The sequence below is a fragment of the Hibiscus syriacus genome, unplaced genomic scaffold (genome assembly GCF_006381635.1).
Source record: "Hibiscus syriacus cultivar Baekdansim isolate YM2019G1 unplaced genomic scaffold, ASM638163v2 tig00112758_pilon, whole genome shotgun sequence".
In the NCBI taxonomy this organism is placed as follows: Eukaryota; Viridiplantae; Streptophyta; class Magnoliopsida; order Malvales; family Malvaceae; genus Hibiscus; species Hibiscus syriacus.
This window is the reverse complement of record NW_024063396.1, coordinates 182,267-205,553: the sequence shown is the minus strand read 5'-3', so window position 1 is coordinate 205,553 and position 23,287 is coordinate 182,267. Positions and strand designations below refer to the sequence as shown.

At 33.7% G+C, this 23,287-nt stretch overlaps 3 protein-coding genes across 4 annotated transcripts; 2 read left to right on the top strand and 1 right to left on the bottom strand.

Moving 5' to 3' along the window:
• Positions 1–429: 429 nt before the first annotated feature.
• On the bottom strand, positions 430–22,612 carry LOC120183314 (V-type proton ATPase catalytic subunit A-like). 2 transcript variants are annotated; one of them, XM_039188038.1, is made up of 21 exons: positions 22,260–22,337; positions 21,286–21,412; positions 17,177–17,232; positions 17,009–17,065; positions 16,704–16,815; positions 16,584–16,621; positions 16,145–16,246; positions 15,992–16,048; positions 15,588–15,659; positions 15,406–15,507; positions 15,251–15,313; positions 15,039–15,171; positions 14,723–14,829; positions 14,123–14,317; positions 13,919–14,005; positions 13,678–13,782; positions 13,162–13,259; positions 12,962–13,040; positions 12,337–12,425; positions 12,064–12,179; positions 430–456 (listed from the first exon to the last, which is right to left on the bottom strand). In XM_039188038.1, exons 1-20 carry the CDS (start codon positions 22,335–22,337, stop codon positions 12,065–12,067), a joined length of 1,872 nt encoding a protein of 623 aa, XP_039043969.1. In that variant the 3' UTR covers positions 430–456; position 12,064. The 2 variants fall into 2 exon arrangements, with proteins under 2 accessions (XP_039043969.1, XP_039043968.1); XM_039188037.1 differs by lacking the exon at positions 430–456 and adding an exon at positions 22,501–22,612 and having other exon boundaries at positions 12,065–12,179; positions 22,260–22,376.
• On the top strand, positions 2,504–3,538 carry LOC120183317 (glycine-rich RNA-binding protein 4, mitochondrial-like). The gene is made up of 4 exons (XM_039188042.1): positions 2,504–2,676; positions 2,746–2,814; positions 3,219–3,325; positions 3,394–3,538. Exons 1-4 carry the CDS (start codon positions 2,535–2,537, stop codon positions 3,481–3,483), a joined length of 408 nt encoding a protein of 135 aa, XP_039043973.1. The 5' UTR covers positions 2,504–2,534; the 3' UTR covers positions 3,484–3,538.
• On the top strand, positions 4,913–10,822 carry LOC120183316 (7-dehydrocholesterol reductase-like). Its single transcript, XM_039188041.1, has 13 exons — positions 4,913–5,079; positions 5,723–5,945; positions 6,156–6,211; positions 6,688–6,790; positions 6,874–6,939; positions 7,445–7,558; positions 7,704–7,830; positions 8,637–8,737; positions 9,404–9,529; positions 9,630–9,691; positions 10,037–10,118; positions 10,209–10,291; positions 10,526–10,822. Exons 1-13 carry the CDS (start codon positions 4,982–4,984, stop codon positions 10,590–10,592), a joined length of 1,308 nt encoding a protein of 435 aa, XP_039043972.1. The 5' UTR covers positions 4,913–4,981; the 3' UTR covers positions 10,593–10,822.
• Positions 22,613–23,287: the final 675 nt, after the last annotated feature.

Here is a 23,287-nt window from a genome sequence, read left to right as displayed (position 1 = left end):
TATTTAGATCACTCAATTATTTAAATGCATTCAATTAAGCCACTTGAATATTTGGTACAATTCCACATTTGGTCACTGTTACTTATATATTCTATCAATTTGGTCCTAATTTTAATAAATTAAAATGGACTTAACCCTCAAATCAAATGACATCTTCCGAAATTTGGTCGGTATCACATCATAAACTAAAAATGACCTCCACAATAATAACATCACTAAAAAAACCTCAATAAACCAAAATTATTATACATGTATTTAAAGTTTTTCGATAACAAAAATTTGCACTAGATTATTACTTCATTTATATCATTTTGATGTTTCATTTATTCGTTTAATTGATTTACACGTTTTAAACTTAATTTAGTATTTTAAAATTTACTTTAATTCAATTGAAATTACTGTAATGAATGTCCGAGATATACTCGTAAAGTTCCATGATTCCTACAAATATAACTAATTCAAGTTATAGTTCATATTAATTGTGTTTATAATATTTTGAATAAATTTATTGAAACAATTTTAGATTCTAAAATTAATATAAGTTACGTTTTCCAATTAGGCACACAAATGAAATCAAAGAAGTTTACACGCTGATGGTAAGTTACAGTGACATATGATATCATTTGATTTGAAGGTTAAGTTTATTTTAATTTATTAAAATTAGGACCGAATTGATAGAATATATAAGTAACAATGACCAAATATGTAATTAACAAATATTTTAAATGTCATATTAGCTTCTCCGTTAAATATTAACGACAAGTGGCTTAATTGAATGTATTTAAATAATTGAGTGACCTGATTGATAAAATTTCAAAAATGCTGTTCAAAATAAAAAGGAGCAATAGTTAGGTCTTGATATAGTTTACCCTTTATTTTAAATAATTTACCTTTAAAATTCTAACTAATTTATAATTATACGTTGATCACTTTAAAATTTTAAATTTTTATAAATTAAATTGATGGTGGTGCTTCTTAATTTTTATAATTAAATTAAACAAATATATTTCATTATTATTATTATTTAAATAATAATAAACAACGATACACATCATTCTTTACATTACTTACTATAATGTTTCTTATTTATTTCATTTAAAATGTGAAATCTTCGTAAATTAATTTATAGTTTTTTTTTATTTAATTTCCATCTGATAAAATTGATTTTAGCAACATCTAAGCAGTGTTTTGAAAATCGGACCGGACGGCCGATTCAATCGGGAATCGCTGTCTAGTCTGGTTCAAACTACACCGGTTGAACCGCTACTAGTAAACCGGTCGAAACCGCTGAATCGTTCAAATCGGACCGGCTGAAAACCGGAAAAAACCAGGAAAAACCGAATTTTTTTTTTTAAAAAAAAATTAAACCAAACGACGTCGTTTGTTAAACGAGCCAAGTCGAACTCGAGTATTGCTGAGCTCAACTCAAACTTTAAAAATAAGCTCAACTCGACTCAAACTCACGAACTAAAAATTATCAAGTTCAACTCGAACTCGAAATATAATATTGAAACTTGAACTCAAAAAGGCTTGAACTCAAAAAAAATTTAGAAGCTCGATTAAAGCCTAAAATTCGAGCTTGATTGAAGTGAAAGAATAGTTCACTCTATGCACACCAAAAGGCTCAATGATTTTGAATGCCAAATTACTTCTATTATTTATAGAAGTTAGTTGGGATGCTCTTCTATATTTCTTAGCCATGTAAGATTGTTTTGTTCTCATATTTTTACTCTTTAGACTTTTGGAATGTTCTTCTATGTTTCTTAGCCATGTGGGATTGTTTTAAAAAAAATTAAATTAAACAATATCATTTTGTTATGATTTTTTAGCCCCAAATTTATTTTTTAATTATAATTATATTTATTATTTAATATGTTTTACCTTAAATATTATGTTGTAGTTAATTTGAATCATTTTGTTTCAGTTGATTATATGGTTTTTAACTTATATATGTTACGACTTGCTTTGAATATGACTTGTGATATACAAAATTTTTTTATTAAATATTTTTGGTATTTTTATTTAATTTTTTAAATAATTATGACGTCGTCCGGTTCTTCTGACCGGTCGAACCGGTTCGATCGGTTGAACCAGTAAACCGATAGCATAACCGGTTCACTAATCGGTCCGGTTCTGAAAACCATGCATCTAAGTGATCTTAAGGGACTTGTTATTTCTTTATAGAGATTTTAGGTTCGAGCACCTAAAGGTGTATGAATGTTCATTGTCAATTAATTAAAAATTCCAGATTTAAACACTAATAGATATATAAATGTTTATCATCAACTACTTGAGAGTATGTTAACATGTACTATATTGTGTTCATCTTAGATTTATTAAAAAAAACTTCAATAATGTAAACTATTATTCATGATTAGTTTTTAAAATATATAATTATGTTTAATTTTAACTAATTTATATATATTAGTAAAAAAAAACTAATTTATGTATAGTATAAGTTCCGTTCTTAGAATCAATCTTTTTTGTATATTATTTCACGATTTTCTTTCCCTCCCCAAACACGAGCAGGAGAAATGAGGAGTCTCATCAGGTTCATTGCCAGAAGAAATTTAGCAACAACTAGTAACCCTGTTTCACCTTCATCCTTGCGATCCTATTGCTCACACTCACCGCCTTCATCTTCCACTCCTCCCAACACCAAACTCTTTGTTGCAGGTCCCGTATTTTCTCTCTTTCTCACTCTCTTTATGTTTCTCTTTCTGATTGGATGTTTGGTTTTTGAAGGATTATCTTGGTCGGTTGATGAGAAATCCTTGAAAGACGCCTTCTCTTCTTTTGGCCACGTTTCTGAAGGTTAGCCCAGTCTTTTAGGTGTTCGATAAATTGTCTCAACGATGACGATGCCGAGAGTCGATGTGTTTCGTTTATGCTGATGAAATGACTGAAATTCTCTTAGATCATTATCAAATACGTCTACTTTCATTTGCGTTGTTTGAATTCTAAGAATTATTTGATCGATAAGTGTCATCAATGTTGTGCGTTTGAGTTACCCCCGTCTTTGGACACTCTGTATTTACCAAACATTCTTGTTGATTCGCTTAATGCGTTGTTAGTGGTTATTACCATCCATTTTAAAAGATAACTTATTTTCTACTACACGCCATTTGAGGGGACAATAGTGCCATACGAAGCTTGCTTTGCAGAATGACTTGAACAAGTGATTGCTCTCTGATCCTTTTGATGTTTCTTTTTTCTAGTGAGGATAATGTATGATAAAGACAGTGGTAGGTCAAGAGGCTTTGGGTTTGTTCATTTTTCTAATGCAAATGAAGCCATGTCTGCGAAAGATGCAATGGATGGAAAGGTACGCAAAGTGTATAGTATTGCTTCCATGGGAGATGGATGACTTATTGGATATTTGTTTTGGTGCAGGCACTGTTAGGTCGACCATTAAGGATAAGTTTTGCTCTTGAAAAGGTTCGCGGTGCTCCTGTTGTAGTCCCTCGTCTGCCTAACACCTGAAATTTCCCCAACACCAATGCTTCAGCTCTGCTCTGCAATTTGCTTTCCTACGTTCTTACTTTAAAGTGATTAGGGTCTTTGATGAACTAAACTTGATAGCAACATATGGTAGAATTCAAAATGAAAACTAAATTAGGCAATCCAATAAGTTTATTCAGTGCCAATTGCATTATATTTCGTTTGATTCTTTCTTAAACGAAGAAGAAATGCAAGCTTTTGCCCTTTAATACATTAAATGAAGAAATCTAACATGGTACTGAAAGCATGCACAAACCACACATTGATTAAGGGATTGTTATTATTTTTCGAGGTCTTGAATTTGAGCACGACATAGACATATGCAGGGATGTATGAGTGTTTATTATCAAAATGGTTGAGATATTTTCGAACAATACTATATTGTATCCATGTTAGACCAATGAAAAATGTGATTTTTAAATATATTACATAAAATCTATTTTATGGTTTGATATTACTAAAATAATAAACAATTTTAGTTTTGAGAACAATAAAAATGGTTGTAATGTAGCTCTACTTGAATCACTTTTTCTTTATTTTCAATTTCGATATTAGATGATTTGATTTGTAAAAGAAACATTAAGTTTTGGTTTTGATTTGTAAGCAGTGATAAAAATAAATTAATTTGTAAAAAAAATAACTTATAATATATTATTGGATAAAGTACATCAAAGGTTGCTAAACTATACTCAAACGATTATTTTGACTACTGAACTTTCAAAAGATATAAAATGATCATTAAATATTCAAATGATTGCAAAATGGTCACCACAATGTTTCAAAATGGTTATTAAACTTTATCATACAGTCACAAAATGTAATCATGGTTTCGTTTGACCCAAAAAAAATACTATCACAAAATTGTTGATTAAATTTATCAAACTTTATTATTATTAGGGCAAAGTACACTAGAGGTCATTGATCTATGCTCAAATAATATTTTTGGTCATAAACTTTCAAAAGTTTTAAAATAATTAATAAATTTATTGAACTATTACAAAATGATCACTATGACTTATAATAAATGTAATGGTTTGATAAATTGAATGACCATCTTGTAACTCTTGAAACTTAATTGACCGAAATAGTCATTTAAGAATAGTTCAATGACCTCTAATGTACTTTACCCGTATTATTATAAAGTTCCGGTGACCATTTTATAATTGTTAAAAACGTTTAGTGACTATGTTATATCTTTTTAAAGTTTAGTTACCAAAATATTATTGTAGTATAATGAAGTGACCTATCATATAATTTATCCTGTCTTATTTTAGGCTATCCAACAGTGAAATCCAAAAGTCATTAAAAAAATATCTGTACATTCACATGGTAGGGGGAGTGGTTTATTAATCTATAAATCGTGGTCACACCTAAACTAAGTAAAGATATTCATTATCAGTATCGAAGACCAGCAAAGGCCGAAAACCAAAGAGAAGAAAGCGATCAATCTAAGAGATCAAAGAGAGACGCAAAAACAAAAATGGGAGCAGCAGAAGGAAAAACAGTTCATTCACCTGCACTCACGTATTTCTCGATGATATCGCTTCTCTCACTTTGTCCTCCTTTTGTTATCTTACTGTAAGCAAACTCAACACTTCATTTTACATTTTTGTATCATTAATGCAAAGTTTTAGATCTTAATTGTGCTTATGATTGTTGGTACTATGGTTGTCGTTCTTGTAAAATCGTTGAAAAGGTTTATGCTTGTATTGAAAAATTCGTGAAGTTAATAGATTTAATAGATTCTTATATATATTGGGGATATTTCCTTATCTATTAAAGTTTTGAATGATTTTTGTGGAATGGATTTTTTTATTTTTGGTCTGTTTGGTTATCGAGAAAATGAAGGAAAAAATGCTCAAAGCCTGAATATTTGTTTAGTTGCAAAATAAAATTGAATACTAATCAAGTAAAGTTTCAATTTTTATCTTCTTATGTTTCAGTTTGCTTCCTGATTTATGCAAGTGCAAATGATAGGCATGTAAAATCTACGTTATTATAGCTCTTTCTTTTTTGAAGTATCCATGTATGATGCATATCCAGATATAGATACGATGATATGTTTCTCCAAATCATGGAAGTAAGAAGTTGTAGATACCCATGTCTGAGTAATACTGTGTAAAATCCTTCTGTAGCTGCTTAACCGAGTTCTTGTTTTTATCAAACTGACAATAATTTGATTCTCGAGTTCATATTAAAATTGTGCCTTTCCTACACTCAGATGGTATACAATGGTACATGCTGATGGATCCATTGTTCAAACATGGAATTTTCTCAAGAAGCAGGGTTTGCAGGGTTTTCTAGAAATATGGCCAAGACCCAGTGCCATTGCTTGGAAAATAATTTTTGTTTACGGGACTTTTGAAGCAGCACTTCAATTGATTCTCCCTGGAAAGAGGGTCGAGGGCCCAATATCACCCACTGGGCACCGACCTGTTTACAAGGTTTGAGTCTATGTTACTCTTACTCTTTGTTTTTGTACAAATATCAGTGTCCGACACTAATACAGGTATATGAGTACGAGTCCCCTCCAATATTAGCACTAGTAGTATAGGTTTGATTTGCATAATGTTACTGTGTTTATAGCTTCTAATCATAATATATATAACTATTTTATTGTATAATTCATCAGTTTTGTTTTATCTATTTTGCAGGCTAATGGTATGGCAGCGTATTTTGTGACATTGGTTACCTATATTAGTCTTTGGTGGTAAGGACTTTACTTTTTAGCATATCAGATGCAATTGCAGAATTTCTTTTCTTTTATTGAAAAAATATATGACAGCTCCATACACTGGTCATTGAAGTGTGAGAGGAAAACTCTGAATGTAAATAAGGATCTTGTATCAGTTTGGAAATAATGTTTCCGGTTTTTGATTCAGTGTTCCGACTTCTTTTTCGATTTGGTAAGAGTGGTTTTGAACTGAGCTCTTTTAGCAGTGGGATTCATGCACCTACTCATTGAGCCAAATATTCAGATATCATGCTCCAACTTCTACTCTTACTTGGAAGTATGCCTATGATTGTCATTGTACTGAACTGTTTACACGTGCAGTGTTCTGGTCCTGAGTTCTTATTCATACCTCTGAGATGTAATAAATTATATTAGCTTCATTCCTTTGATCCTTTTCCTCCTTGACCTAACTTTCAAGCAACATTAATCCCTCTGCCGATTTTTGTTTCCAGGTTCGAGATTTTCAACCCCACTGTCGTTTATGATCATTTGGGAGAAATATATTCGGCGCTCATCTTTGGAAGTTTGATCTTTTGTGTTTTCTTGTACATTAAAGTGAGGAAATAAGTTTTCCTATTCTTTTTTTCACCAGTTAATGGTTTGATTATAACTCCCGAAACTATGCTTTATTTTTGTAGGGTCATGTGGCTCCTTCTTCTACTGATTCCGGGTCATCTGGGAACTTAATAATTGATTTCTACTGGGTATGAATCTGTTACATTAGCTGTTTTTACTTTTAAAGTTCCTTTCTGAGCTTGAAAGGTTTGGATCAAGTAGATTATGAAATACTACCACGGATAACACAGATTAATATTTTTAGTTGAAGTGTGTGTTGGCGTTGATTGAGGATTTCTATCTAAAATTCAAACCTTTGGTCCTATTTGTTTTAGAAGTCTGATTTTTACGATGAAAACGCATACATAGACATGCAAAAGATATGCCAGTATATATGTTTCACAGATATATAAGATTGCGAAAAGAAAAAAGTACTTTACAAAAACAAACATGAAAAGTAGAATCAACTATTAGTTTTGTCCTAAAATGAAGAAAGAGACCTAGGAAGTAATAAATGAGCTGCTGCAAATTCTTGAAAAAGTGTTCATAGGAGAATTATGCAGCGTAACTTTGAGAATGCATTCCTTTTGATGCATGTGGTGAGCCTAAAAGTGTTAATGTGGTGGTCATTTTTGAACGGTCTATTTGTTGCAGGGTATGGAGTTGTATCCACGAATTGGCAAAAGTTTCGACATCAAAGTCTTTACGAATTGCAGATTCGGGATGATGTCATGGGCTGTTCTCGCTGTCACTTATTGCATAAAGCAGGTAAGTCTCGCTGTTTAATTATTGCAGTGCGGGTTGCACTAACAAATTTTCTCTAAGATCGCATATTGCTAGGCCTCGTTAGCCTTAGATAATCATTTTGATGCTATCTTTGATATCATCCTTTTTTTCTTTTTCGGTGTATCAGTATGAAGCCAATGGTAAAGTTTCGGATTCGATGCTTGTGAATACAACATTGATGCTTGTGTATGTTACAAAGTTCTATTGGTGGGAAGCTGGTTATTGGAACACAATGGACATTGCACATGATCGAGGTTTACACTTGTTCTACTAACTCTTTGTAGAAGTGTCGTTTATTGTTCGTTTGTTGGTTATATTTCTAGAGAAAAGAAGCTATGATCTTCTATTTAAACCAAATATGGTCCTCTTTTACAATATTTACCCTAAGCTCTTCTGTTGGCAAAAAGATGTCACCTGGATGATGTGGATTTTGGAATGTGGAAAAAATTGGATTAATGGGACCTGAATTTTTTTCCAGTCCATCAATTTAGGCATGTCTGGAAAGCACAGTGGCATTAACGTCCATGGAAGATGGGAAAACATATAAAAGTTGAACACTTCCACTTTGGAAACAAATATATATCCAGTCCGAGTCTGAGTATAGAATATAAAAACATATATAAAAAGCTACCTGTGTATATGTACTGGTATTGTACTTGGTATTATATTAATAAAATTTTGAGGCACTCTTTTCCTCCTTCCAATGTCCGTTAAGCTACTTCTGTAGTTTGAAGGTTATGAAGGGGGTTTTTAACGAGGCCTCCTATTTTTATCAAAAAAGAAAAAGAAAAAGCTACCTGTGTATATACATATGAATCATTTATATGTGCCACATTAGCTGATTGTAGCCTATGGTGCTGATTTTCTACCCAATTAAGCATCATCTATATGCGTAATAGATATGACTGGTTTGATTTTTTTGGTTTCAGCTGAACCTGAAACTGAACTTTGAATTCTTAGCCATTGAAGTTTCTACTGTTCTTCAAATGTTTAGTGTTTTGAATACTGAAATATTTTTTCGATATCTATCACGTCTTAATTCATGTATGGGTTTCGGCAGCTGGATTCTATATCTGTTGGGGATGCTTGGTTTGGGTTCCATCCATATATACATCACCAGGGATGTACCTTGTCAACCATCCGGTGAACCTCGGAACACAGGTATGTTACTGTTTTGCTACAAAAATTAGGGAGAATATGTTAGCCATCTCTTTCCATTATCTGTATGTCAGCAGTGTTATGTGCTCTGTTTGAAGATCAATGATCCCTATGATTTTGGGTTGCAATTGTTTGAAGTAACGGAGAACTGAATAAAACTGAGAGAAGAAAAGATTCTTATTCACTCTATTATTCCAAGAACCAATGTTAACTCCTAGAAATTAGGGATTAGATTATACGAATAATTTACATTAGTGACAAGATTCTTTTACTAAATACATACGGAATTCCAACAAGAACATTATTTACTGTGTTACTATGACTGTTTCTTTTTCTATCCTGTGTCACAACGTGAATACAGGGTCATGATTCTCTGAAGACCCTCTATATGCATGCAAAGTTCGGAAAAAGATAATGAACATACCCTTATCCGCACAATAAAATAGATCTTTTTGTCTATTTAAAATTTTTATGAAAATTATCTACCAGATTTAGGTTTCAGTCTTAAGCTTCAAAACAGTTGAATGAAAAACAAACTCTTCTAAGACTCTTGTTCATTGGAAGTGAGACTTATGCTAATTTTAACATGCTTTTGAAGTTAAAAAGGTTACACTGTTGGCTATCGGTGTCTAAAAAATAGCTTCTAAAAGTTTTCTTTCTATTTTGCAGCTCGCACTTTATATTCTTGTCGCCGGCATTCTTTGCATATACATCAACTATGATTGTGATAAGCAAAGACAAGAATTTCGCAGAACAAATGGAAAATGCAAAATCTGGGGGAAAGCTCCATCAAAGGTGCTTGTCTCATGGCATTTTTCATCTCAGTTTTCTTGTTTATAAATCCGGATGTTGGTGTTCGAAATCGCTGTCTGAACTTGTCTGCTCTTTTCTACAGATTGAGGCCACCTACACAACATCTGGGGAAACCAAAACCAGCCTTCTTTTAACATCAGGATGGTGAGTTTTTCTGGTGTGAATTTGAAATTTTCTGTGCAAACCAGCATGTATACGACAGTCGGAGGTTGCATGGTTCATTTCAACGGATTGATATCATTCCTCATAAACCTCAATTTATCAATATGAGGTCTAAAATCTAGAAAGATAAATAGAATTTTATGAATTTTCAGTATCCTTCTGTCTTGAAGATATTTATAAGCCAAATCAACATGTACAAGCTTAACTGGAATTGAGTGGCTTTTCATAAGCAATGATGTTCTTCACATAGTTATCAGTACCGGACAATATACTTGAGCTGTGGCTTGGACCTTGTCGTAACAAATGCAATATTAATGGCTCTTGCAGGTGGGGTTTGGCTCGTCATTTCCATTATGTGCCGGAAATATTAGCTGCATTTTTTTGGACTGTTCCAGCTCTGTTCAACCATGTACGCTTAATCATAGTTGTTACTAGTATACTACTTGGTCCTACTCGTAACCATATCTGAAAATTTTATTGCTTTTGGTTTCTCCATCAGTTTCTGCCGTACTTCTATGTCGTGTTTCTTACCATTCTCTTATTCGATCGAGCCAAAAGGGATGATGACCGGTGCCGATCCAAGTAAGCAACTTTAACTTGTGTGTTTCACTTGGACTTATCTGTTCTGTGGTTTTATTACTTTTTCCTCTGTACCTCTACTTTTTCACTTGGTCTTCTTTATCTCGCATGAGTTCAATCTGGAAAGTGTTGTCTGTCAATTGGTTTTAGGTTGTGGATCCTAATATCAAGCACGGACCATTTTTAATGAGAGAACATTTACTTTTACTAAAGAGAACTCGTTTTTTTGTTTGTCAGGTATGGGAAGTACTGGAAACTATACTGCAACAAGGTTCCGTACAAGATCATCCCTGGAATTTACTGAGAGATGGATGTTTCGAATGAATTCACTCTCTAACGTGCTTGATCTTGAAAACTGTATTGTAACATCATCTCCTTTGCCTTTTGCTTTTCGGGAGGTTTATGAAATGTAGGACGCCTTGGTGCTCTATTGAATCCCTAGTTGGGTTTGGCTTTTGGACAATTGCGGAGTAAAAGTGTTAATGATTTGGTAATTGGAATAACGCTCTGCCTATGAACTCAGGCTCTTTGTCAGACTGATCCCAAAATTTAAAAATAAATTTGCTCGATAAATCCCAAAATTTTCCACCGGCAGGGAAATCGGTATCATCTTTGCCATCTCCCGGAGAATCAAATTGGAGGTCTTTGATTATAAAATCTTAAAATTCACATTCAAATTATTCATCGGGAAAAAAAATTAACTGGTTCATTCGACAAGGTGAGGGATGATTTGATTTCGGGTAATTCACAGGAGGAAAGAAACGGGAATGTCAGGCGGGGAGTTGAAGTTGAAGAGAAAACCCTAATCTTTCGTTCATTTTGGTTCTATGTAGATCTAATAGTTTTAGGTGGCACTCGATGCAGATGGGAAAGCACAAGTCTCCGTTGATCCAAGTGAAAGAGATGTCAACAAATCAAATGCGGCTGGCTACTCATTACGAAGACAGAGCAACTCGATGCCGCTCGCTTGTCTAATAAATCTCACCGCTATAGAGTTCAGGACTTCAATCAACATCGGGCCAATATGATTACCACATTCCTAAAGTTGGCCCTGCTTAACTCAGGTCGGATCGGAGCTTCTGTTTTACGTACTGAGCAAAGCTACTGATTTAGGTTTGTATTTTTTGACAAACCATTAATTTGTGTAATATGTGCTTTTTGATAATTTTCATATATTCATCTGGTGTTCAAGTTGGTTTGTATTTTCACATGTTCTCGTGTTGTTCATTTCCAGTTGTTGATATCATGGATTATGTATTTAATTAGTAGTTGACAGACAAATCAAGGAATATTTCATAAAAAACCCTCAAAAGCCTCATCGGATCTGGTCGATATTACGGTCTATTTTACCATCCATAAACTACTTTTGAAATCGGGCGATTCCCAGTAATATGCAGTTTGCCAACGAGTAGGATATAAAATGAAACGAAAATAACAAGGCAATGAACTCAATATATGGATTGTTGACGTTGAATGAATACGCAGGCAGCTTATTATGATGAAAATATTTTTCCCAACCAAATCCAAGGCGAAATACACACACATCTTATTGCAAACATACATGACAGAAAAACGGACTCCAGTTTCATGCTGCCAAAAAGCAAAGGCCATAAAAATAATAAAATAATGAATTTGCAGCTAATAGGGCTCTAGCATTCGTGCCAACAAAAGCTACAACGCCGGCAAGGCATGCATCTAGCGAGATACATGCTCCGAAAGATGGAGAGAAAGAAGAGAGAAACCTGGAGTAGGATAGGGGAAAAAGTCTAATCTTGTTCACCTAGTCTCATCCTCCAATGCGCGGAAACCAACTGTAAGATCCTCGTTAAGCTTTTTGAATTTTGCCACAAGAGCTTCTTCTCCTTCCGCTGGGTCTTCGAATTTTTGTGACCTGTGATGTAACAAAAATGGACAAGTTGAGCAACGTCATTATCCCTTCTTTTGAGCCAAAAACACGACATACTAGGAAAACAACTTTTTGCGTCTCATTTCGCTTTGATTCATCTTTGTATTCTTCGACAAATTCCAAGCAGAAAGCTCAAACTTACACTAATCGATAAAAGGGATCTCCCAGACGATGCTTGATAAGACTATATGTTATCTTCTGACCATCCATCCCGGCTGCTTTCTCCACTGCCTGCACATCACACCAAACTCAATCACAACCTTTGATTATCATATATATACATTTATAACACGGTGGTACTTTTCTTAGCATACACTTCGCATCTTTAGTGAAATAGATATTTTAGAATTTGGAATGCTAATTTCCATATGCAATTTCTCTTTCCCATAAAGAAGTTGCCATTTTCTTTCCCCTAGCATTTTCCAATATAGCTAAAACCGCGCTAATATGCCGAAGCAGTCCCATATGATTAAAAAATACAATTTAGTCCATGTACTGTGTAAAACCGAATAACTATTTCTAATCTTGGTACAAATAAATAGAATTAATTGACATCATAAAACGAAAACTGCCAAAATACTAACACTGACTTCTAAATCTGTTCAGTTCTACTTATTGTGCATCAGAAAAAAAAAGTTGACACTTCCCAACTCATTGTCAGATTATAGAAGTCCATGTCAGCACCGAAAAACAGCCACAATAGAAATATCGAAAAATATAATAGTACCGATAAGAAGTTTAAGTGGTGGAGAGCATGGTTGGATTACCTGGTTGGCCAAAGTATTGAAATGAACAATGTTGCGCATCATCCAAACAGACTTGTAAAATGGGCAGAACTTGTCATATCTGTCACAGGAAAAATCAAGAAACACGTGCATAGAAGGATTACAATATGAAAACGAAAACATTTATAATGATAGCTACTAAGATAATTTTCTGGTATCAAATGGTAGAGGATGAATCTTACGGAGTAAAAGCATTCTGAGCAAGATAATCTTCCCTTAAAAGTTTAGCAGTTTCTAGTGTGATCTTATCTGTTTCAGCTAGAGCATCCTTTCCTACAAGCTGTGACAATAAAAATACCAGTGAGTGCTAAAGTGAGATGAGACAAAAAGACGGTCCTAAAAAATTACACTAGCACACTACATGATAAAATGCGTCCAAAGACTCAGCTGCGGACTGATTTTTTACCAAGATCCTCAACCAAAGCCAGTGCTAGCGATGTTTTTATTATTAAGGAAACTAGTAATTTGGGTGGGAGACTAGCCAGAATTTTCCTGTACGGGCTGGGCCTATCAGGTCAAACAATGACCCCTGCCCTTAAGCAGGTCTAACATAACCAAGACCAACAGTAACATTACAACCTAAATATGGAAACGAAAGCAAAATGAAGGGACAAGAGGACGAAAGCAGCATTATGTTATGCATAGTGACAGACTCTATTCTAATTCATCAAGAAACATAGCATGACAAGGAAATATACCTGGACAATTTCATTCAGATCATCTTCCCTCTGAAGCACCTCTCGGGCCTTTGTCCTAATGCTAATAAAATCTGGGTCAAATTTCTCATAGAAAGATTCCAATGCCTGGGAACACAAGAAACAATCAATCCATATGGAAAAGTTGTACCACTTGGGGAAAGGCCAGATCAAGGAAAGAACAAAGAAACACTGTTTTTTTTGGGATAATTACAAACTAAGATGGATCAGATTATGAACATACCCCCGAGTACTTTGAGTATGAAATAAGCCAGTTGACAGAAGGGAAATGCTTCCTCTGAGCAAGTTTCTTGTCAAGACCCCAGAAAACCTAAAATCCAGACCAACAAGGAACAAGGAGATAGTTTTCTTTTCTTGCATGGATAAATATAACAATCATACACATCACTAACATAACCGGGGGAGTGTATAAAATCTTGATTCATACCTGCACAATACTGAGGGTTGCAGATGTCACAGGGTCAGAGAAATCTCCTCCAGGAGGAGAAACTGCACCAACAATTGTGACACTACCTGTACGTTCTGGCCCACCAAGGCATTTAACTTTACCGGCACGTTCATAAAAAGAGGCTAATCTTGCAGCCAGATAAGCAGGATATCCACTATCAGCAGGCATTTCAGCCTGCAAGAGAAATTAACATGGATGCCAAGATGAGCTTAATAGAAAGAAAGATGTGAAGACAAAAGGGTGAATATCGGAAGTATACCAGACAGAAAGAAGAAATAACAATTTCGTTAACGAACAAAACAAAACAAAACAAGCCACTTTTCCACCAAATCTTAATTTTGACAGTATTTATAAGCTGAAGGACCAGACAACTGGAAAAACGAAAAGAAATAGCAGTTCTACCCAAATCACTTAAACATTATTAATTTATTGTCCGTCATAAGGATTGTTATTGAACAGACTAAACTGAAGTATTCTCCATGCACTAGGTTAACATCCCTAAACTATATGAAGCATTAGGAAAAATTATAAGTAAAAGGGAAGACAGGTTTCATTATCAAAGTTTTGGCAGAGTTTTACCAGCCGTCCAGAAATTTCACGCAATGCTTCTGCCCAACGAGATGTGGAGTCTGCCATCATACTAACATTGTAGCCCATATCTCTGAAGTATTCAGCTATTGTGATCCCTGAATACCCATTAAAAGAAGTGTTATGGCAGCCCATGTCCTTTTCATAATACAGGAGGAAACAACGATAACAAGAATAGATCCCACAAATTGTCATGTAACTAAAGAATTTAGCCAAAAACAACAATTGGACACCCTTAGTCCCAAATGTTAAGCTTCAAGCAATAGTTCACTATCCAATTACTGTGATTTGCAGTTCAAAGTTGCACCCGTATAAATCGAGGCTTCACGAGCTGCCACAGGCATGTTAGAAGTATTTGCCACAAGCGTTGTGCGCTTCATGACCGATTCTTCACGACCATCAGGCAATGTCATTGTCAATTGAGGAAAATCCATAAGAACCTGAAATAAATAAAAACATGATCAGGGTACTAAAATCTAACAGATGGATAAAATTTCAAATTGAACGAGAAATACACACCTCAGCCATTTCATTTCCTCGCTCCCCACAACCAACATAAACAACAGCATCGGAATTTGAGTACTGCACATGGTCAGAAAAATAAACACAATGAATATCTACAACTGAATCACTGAAAGAAGTTAAAGTTCAATAGAAAAATGTAAAAAACTTACCTTAGAAAGAGCTTGACTAATCACAGTTTTACCACAGCCAAATGCACCAGGAATAGCACAAGTTCCACCAAGAACTGAGGGGAATAGAGCATCAAGAACACGCTGACCACAGAGTACAGACAAAGTCAATACCAAATTCCTTCAAAGGAAAAGTTGATTAAAACAACCGTAACAAGAGTTACCTGACCAGTAAGCAGAGGAGTATCTGCAGCAAGTTTCGAAGCAACAGGCCTAGGTGTACGTACAGGCCATGTCTGTAAACAGGTGTAACATAATCGAAATAAAATAATTGCAATTGTTAAAAAGAAAGAAAAAAAAGTTAATACAGATAGCGAAATATTGACCCAACACAAATGACCTGCCCACCATCAAATGTCAGTAAACAAATAAAAAGACAATGGTCCAAATCTAATTAACAAAAATTATCTTGAACAACACCAATTTCTAATACATGGGATGACCAGTGTCCATACATTACCTATCCCCACTCAATAGTTTGACTCAAAAAATAATCAATAAACTGAACAGAACATAGCCCACCTACTGTCACCTAAGCATGGAAAATGAAATGACTTGAAAACAAAACCTGGAGCATGGTTATTTGCTTTTTGACACCTTGAAACTCAAGTTCCAAAACAGTATCCTGCAATGAAGCAAAAAGGTCAGATACAGCAAAAAGGAAGTTTTGTATCACATTAAAGCATATAGATGCCATGATAAAAGAGTTAAACAGCCAAACCTTCAACGAATATTGACCAGGGGGAGCAATGTAAGTGATCTTTCCCATTGAATCAGGAGGCAAGGCAACATGATGTTGCATCAAAGTGTTTTCGAAGACAGCCTGTATTAAAGCTAAATTATTAATTTAAAGACCTTAGAAGATTTAAAAAGAAACAAAATTAAGTGATCCAAACACCATCCAATTGCGCTATAGGAACTCGTTTATACATTTTGCCGTAAGTAATGCAATGAATTGAAACATGTAGATTTTATTACTTCTTTTAATTATTCAGGGTTTTGGTTCCTAGTCCTCCAACAAATATTGTTTACATGCCGACTTTTGTAGAGAAAAATCAAAGCAAATTGCAATTATGGAATCTCCCTCCCTTCCAGTCATTTTCTGTTTCGGCTTGCTGTAACAAATATTATAAATGAGAGCACAGGGACATTAAACTTACAGCATACAGGTCTCCACCAGTTAGCAGGTCTCCCTCACCTGCGTAAGAATTGTATTGATCAGCAACATCAGAAGCCAAGTAGCCAACATCTAATTAAGTTACATTTTAATAGCTACATACCCATTTTTATGGGCTGAAACTCCCAGAGAGTATCTTTGTCAAGAGCCGGGACAGAAACTCCTCTAGGGATGTACACATCACCCGACCTTTTAGCAATAGTTTTCAAAGGCCTCTATGTTGATTTAAAATCGAAACAAAAATCGAAACAAAAAGGAAGATCAGATATCAAGTAGCACAGACTCATAATACTACTATTTAACAGCAGTACAGCACAGCAGGTAAAACACGTGATTTTCATAACAAATTTGACTAGAAAGAGCTATGGAAGTAGAGAAATTTAAACCACAGGAAAAATGGGGTTGAACCTGAATGCCATCAAAAATGTTTCCCAATATTCCGGGTCCCAACTCAACAGACAGTGGCTGTAATAATAACATATAATATAAGGTCAAAATCCTAATCAACTTATTGTCAGAAAACTGAAGTGTAACTAATACAGTTTTAAAGTTCAAAGAGAAGAAACAATAATACACCTTGTGTGTCCGCAGAACTGGATCATTAACCATCAGACCAGCTGTTTCCTCATAAACTGAAATGATAACACGATGAATGTAACACCCCCAACCCGTATCCGACCCGGATACGAGTCCGAAGTGTCACATTGACTTTTCAAACATTTATTCATATAAAATAGTGAGTAATTTAAAAACTTTGATAACATTTAACTTATTCAAAACGTTTACAAAATATATCAGAGTTCATACAATTTATATCTTTAGACTACATGCCAACTACACTCTATAACCAGTACATATATTTTCTGATCTGACATTTGGTAAGGAGAACTGACCTGTCTTGCTCCGCATTACTCTTTACTCTTCTTGAAACCTACGTGTGAAACAATCACACGCTAAGTCGAAGACTTAGTGAGGCATAACAACTTATAATGCACTTATAACATATATCAATACATGCATGTTCTGTTCTATCATGTTATACCAATTCCATGCTTTCTTCGTATCATATAAAATCATATCATTTCTATAACATTTATCATACCACTAACATATTTGTTCATATCTCTGGATTAGCCCATGTACATATGTGAGAACTATCGATATGTGAGTCTATAGAGGTTGTGCACTAATGCTGTCACCACAGCTCGTATAATTGCACCGAAGTGCCGCGTAGAATTGCACCGTAGTGCCATATAATAATGTCCATAAGGACCACATATTCCTTAAGAATCATATACATATACTAGGGATCAAGTATGTGTCTTTCAAGACTTCACACATGTTCCACAGAATATATATATATCCCGAAGGACCGCGTAGAATTGCACCGTAATGCCATATAATAATGTCCATAAGGACCACATATTATTCCTTAAGAATCATATACATATACTAGGGATCAAGTATGTGTCTTTCAAGACTTCACACATGTTCCACAGAATATATATATATCCCGAAGGACCGCGTAGAATTGCACCGTAATGCCATATAATAATGTCCATAAGGACCACATATTATTCCTTAAGAATCATATACATATACTAGGGATCAAGTATGTGTCTTTCAAGACTTCACACATGTTCCAAAGAATATACATATGTCCCGAAGGACCGCGTAGACCCTCGACTCTTGGCATGCCAACTATACCCCTAGCTCTCATAACACATAACATGGGCGTTATCATTTATTTCATTTCAAATATTCACATAAACTTGTAATTCACTTTCACATATCACGTATCACATAGCTTCTTTTCATATTATCACATAGTTCACTTACACGTAGATCATTTCCATATAATTCACATGTCACATATATCATGTTTTCATATAATTTCTATCATTTCTCACCCAATCACATTTATTCATGTAAACATACTTATCATATCTTGTTCACATAAGATCATATACTTCATATAACATATAGAAACACCTAGAACACTTTCACGTAGCTTATATCAATTTTCAGAGTCCTTTCATATTACCTGATGACATATATCATATAGATATATAATAACTGATATCATATTATCTACCTTATGCTCCATTTCTTTGTATTCCCTTTTTCATATCAGCATACATTTAAATATTCTTATATGTCCTATCAATATCCTATAAACTTACTCATATTCTCATATATCATATTTTAATATAATTTGTATAGTAATACTCTATAATTGTATCATATAATGATTTTACCCAAGTACTCCTTTATAAAGTTTATATTACATGTTCAATTAGTCTCATGCTATCTTATAAATAATTTCCATTTATTTTATATCATTTTCCTTTTCCACTCACATAAACCATCTATTTATTTAGTTCAATTTCTCATGACTTCCCCAATACTCTTTAATAAAACTTTGTAGCTCTTCACTATAATACATAAACCATAGTTTCCTTTAATTTATCAATCTTCCCTATATTACTTATGTATCCTTATTTATGCCCTCGAATTCATACTATTCTCTTGGAGTCTCCTAACATTTCTCGTATAATCACTTATACCATATCATATAACTTATACTTGATTATCTTATTCTCTCATGTTCATTTCATTTCTTATGACTCTATCATATAACTTATCTCATGTTCTTCCATTATTACATATTAAAGTCTTACATACATCATATAGCATATACAAAGCATATCATTATCTTTAGTCATGCATACATACAATCAATGTAATACAGATAATCACATATAATTATAACCACACATAATCATGTCCATGACTTCATGCATATTACTCTAGGAAATAGACTCATCGCAAGTCTTATTTTCATTAAACACTACATATCACTAGTATGCACTCACCTGACCTCACTAGTCCATTCCAATCTCTTATCTTCCCTTTTTATCGATCTTACTTGTCAATGATTCCGGAACTCGTTTAGGCTCGATATCTACATAGTAATTAATTGATACTTATCAGTATACTAATTAGTATATTATAAACTATCATTTCTTAGGCTAAAAGAAAAGCCATTTTCATCTTTTAATGGAGGCATGCATCGATGCACTCCTGATGCATCGATGCACTGAGGGCATTCGATGTTCATTTTATTAGAAATGCATCAATGCACTCCTTATGCATCGATGCACTGACGACATTCGATGTTTGTATTAAAATTAATGCATCGATGCACCTTCAACAAATTTATGGGATTTATCATTGATGCATCGGTGCATAATGAATGTGCATCGATGCACATTACCCAAAAATGTCATTTAAGCATGAAAATCTCTTCTTACCCTACTTGACACTTTATATTTCCCCTCTTTTAATATCCCTAACTTGCATACTCTTACTTAAACTAATTATCCATTAAATACTTCTAAAACTTATAAATCTAATTCTCCATGTAGAATTTAAGAATCTAACCCAAATTCCAACATGTTCTAATTTGAATTCTAACACCTCATACTTCTTAGTTAGCTTAGTGACAAGTCAAATTTCACTTCTAATTCTTATTAAGAACTTAGGCTAAAAGAAAAGCCATTTTCATCTTTTAATGGAGGCATGCATCGATGCACTCCTGATGCATCGATGCACTGAGGGCATTCGATGTTCATTTTATTAGAAATGCATCAATGCACTCCTTATGCATCGATGCACTGACGACATTCGATGTTTGTATTAAAATTAATGCATCGATGCACCTTCAACAAATTTATGGGATTTATCATTGATGCATCGGTGCATAATGAATGTGCATCGATGCACATTACCCAAAAATGTCATTTAAGCACGAAAATCTCTTCTTACCCTACTTGACACTTTATATTTCCCCTCTTTTAATATCCCTAACTTGCATACTCTTACTTAAACTAATTATTATCCATTAAATACTTCTAAAACTTATAAATCTAATTCTCCATGTAGAATTTAAGAATCTAACCCAAATTCCAACATGTTCTAATTTGAATTCTAACACCTCATACTTCTTAGTTAGCTTAGTGACAAGTCAAATTTCACTTCTAATTCTTATTAAGAACCCTATTCCAAAATTTCACTTTTCTACTTCCTTTATTTAATTCTTCATACACTCCTCATCTTGTGGTTTTAAGATAATCTAAGCTTTCCTTAAGCTTAGTTATCAACTAAAGATCAATAAGAAACCTTAAATTCATCAAGAATTTGATCACAAGAAAACTCACCTTTGCTTGGCTTCACACGTGAAGAAGAAGAAGAAAGAAATAAGAGAACTCTGGAAACCTCTAAACTTTCTTCCTTCCTTCCACGTGTATCTATATATACCATATATATTATTATTATATTTTTCTTTTCCTTGCAAATGACCATATTATCCTTTCATTCCTCATTCTTTTCAATTTGATCTTACACCTCATTTCTCATATAAGTCTTTAAACCACTCAATTATTTTAATTTAAAATTACCAAATTTTGAAACCTTACGATTTAGTCACTAACCCGGTATTGAGGATGTTACAATGAAAGTTTCTTATCAATTTTGGAACTCATTTCCGCTAGGGATCCACACTTAGCCACAGGTAATTCTTCTTCTCTTTACAAACTTTCTTTCCAAGAAAGCAAAGAGCATTAGGCAAAAGGAAACCTTTAACTGAAAAGCGTAATGCAGTAATGAATGTATTAAGAAGACACCTTGGATTGTAGCAGAGTCTCCTTCTAACCGAATGATTTCACCTATCAGATTATCATGTCCAACACGGACTAATTCATACATTGCAGCACCGTCCATCCCATCAGCAACAACGACTGGTCCAGACACCTGTGTGCCAGTTTAAGTGAAGAAACCAGAAAAAAAGAAGTAAGAATAAAATGCATTAATCCTAGTTAATTCTGAAGGGTGTAGCCAATCAGAAGAAGAAAAAAAGCATTTCAAGTTGGGACACGAACTTCAAAAGAAAGTCAAAATATGAATATCTAGCACTTCCTTCAAATACAAAATTATTAGTATATCCACATGACAAATAGAAAGGGAAAAGAAAGTAGCCTTCTCATTACTTCTCATTATCTATCCTCATGGAATCCGTAATTAACAAGTTCTTTAATCAAACCCATAATGACAAATTGTGACAAGAAAGTTAATCCTGAACCAGGCTTAGCATCTGAATAAAATACATATTTTTCAGCTGACATTGAGCTATGAAAGCAATTCAATGGAAATAAATTATAAGATAAACTACAACAATAATCAATAAACAAGAATGCATAAAATTAAACCTGTGAATACTCTTGTAAATTGACATCCAGGTCAATCCAAAAGTCGCTGATCATGCATTTTAAAAAAAAACGAGACAAAACCCTCAGAGATCATATCAAACAATTCAAATCACTAAACTTATAATAACCAAAGACAACGCAGATCAAGAATAAAAAATAAAAATAAAATAAACACTTAACCAGCTCACCCCAAGCTCTAGTTCAAAACCATATAATGAAATCATAAAACACAGAAAAACGTCTCAAATCAACCGAGTCAAAACAATTACAGTAAGAAAATGCAGATCAACCAATGAAAATCACCAAGCATATCAAGATAATCTCAATCCAACGTTAGAAAATCAAATTGAGGTTCGAGAAGGTACAAAATGATATAAAGAAAGAGGGCTCACCTTACGAACATAACCGAATTCGCTCTCCTTCTCAGAATCCTCGAATGTTGTCAATCTGGCTCCGTAAACTGCCGGCATTTCCCCCTCTTCTTTCTTAAATGAAATTAAACAACACTAAAAGGAAAATCCAATCAATTTTTTTATAAAATGAAAGAATAGCTTTTCTTTTAAAGATCTGATCTATCGAAAACGATTCCACTTATGTGAAGAAAATATAAATAAATTTATCGGTCAAACCCTAGTGTTTGAATCGAGAGAACAATTCAGTGAAGCAAAGGAGCCACTCTGAGAGAAGAAAGGCTAGAAATAGAGACGGGAACAGAACGGGATAATGAGATTTATTTATTGGAATAATTTCATCAATAGTCCGTAAAACTTATAAAATTATCAATATGAAGTTGATATCTTAAAAATAGGTGTAAGTATAAAAAAAAATCCTAAAAAATAATTGAAAAATCGATTGAGCCCCTGCTCAAAAAGTTGGATTAATTGGGTACTTGTTGATCCAAACACTTTTTTCGTTAAAGGGTAAAATATAAGACACCGTAACCCACGATCCAAACACTCTTTTTTGTTAAAGAGTAAAATACATAAATAATCCCCTTATTATAGGGAATTACTTTATTGAATCCTTCAATTATTAAAAATTACAAAATAATTCCTCTTGAGTAATTAATAAAAAAATATTTTTTTTAGAAAAATATTTTTGAAATGTATGATTTATCCGAGATGTCTTTATCGTTAGTCAATACAAAGTTGTCATTCAAATAATTAATTCTTTTTATATTATATTATTATTTAATTTTTTATAGTGTTATTTATGTAAATTACAACTTTTTAAATAATTGAAATGTACTTCTGCATTGGAGAAATATGGTGTTGGTTCTCGTGGATTCTATGGTACAATTGGTAAGCATCAGTGATGACCAGCTTTGAATGATGTAGTTTTGGAAATCTCTTTCTAAATCTTCTATTAGAACAATATTCAGATTGTGACAACTTTCTGTTGATCAGATGTCCACCTTGAT

Excerpts from the sequence above, each read along its gene's own strand:
- LOC120183317 (XM_039188042.1), top strand. The coding sequence starts at position 2,535 with ATGAGGAGTCTCATCAGGTTCATTGCCAGAAGAAATTTAGCAACAACT. Across the intron at positions 2,815-3,218 it reads TTTTGGCCACGTTTCTGAAG|TGAGGATAATGTATGATAAA; the intron begins GTTAGCCCAGTC and ends TCTTTTTTCTAG. Across the intron at positions 3,326-3,393 it reads AAGATGCAATGGATGGAAAG|GCACTGTTAGGTCGACCATT; the intron begins GTACGCAAAGTG and ends GTTTTGGTGCAG.
- LOC120183316 (XM_039188041.1), top strand. The coding sequence starts at position 4,982 with ATGGGAGCAGCAGAAGGAAAAACAGTTCATTCACCTGCACTCACGTAT. Across the intron at positions 5,080-5,722 it reads CCTCCTTTTGTTATCTTACT|ATGGTATACAATGGTACATG; the intron begins GTAAGCAAACTC and ends TCCTACACTCAG. Across the intron at positions 6,940-7,444 it reads TAATAATTGATTTCTACTGG|GGTATGGAGTTGTATCCACG; the intron begins GTATGAATCTGT and ends TATTTGTTGCAG.
- LOC120183314 (XM_039188037.1), bottom strand. The coding sequence starts at position 22,337 with ATGCCGGCAGTTTACGGAGCCAGATTGACAACATTCGAGGATTCTGAG. Across the intron at positions 15,660-15,991 it reads AGCAAATAACCATGCTCCAG|ACATGGCCTGTACGTACACC; the intron begins GTTTTGTTTTCA and ends ACCTGTTTACAG. Across the intron at positions 13,783-13,918 it reads CATACTCAAAGTACTCGGGG|GCATTGGAATCTTTCTATGA; the intron begins GTATGTTCATAA and ends TTGTGTTCCCAG.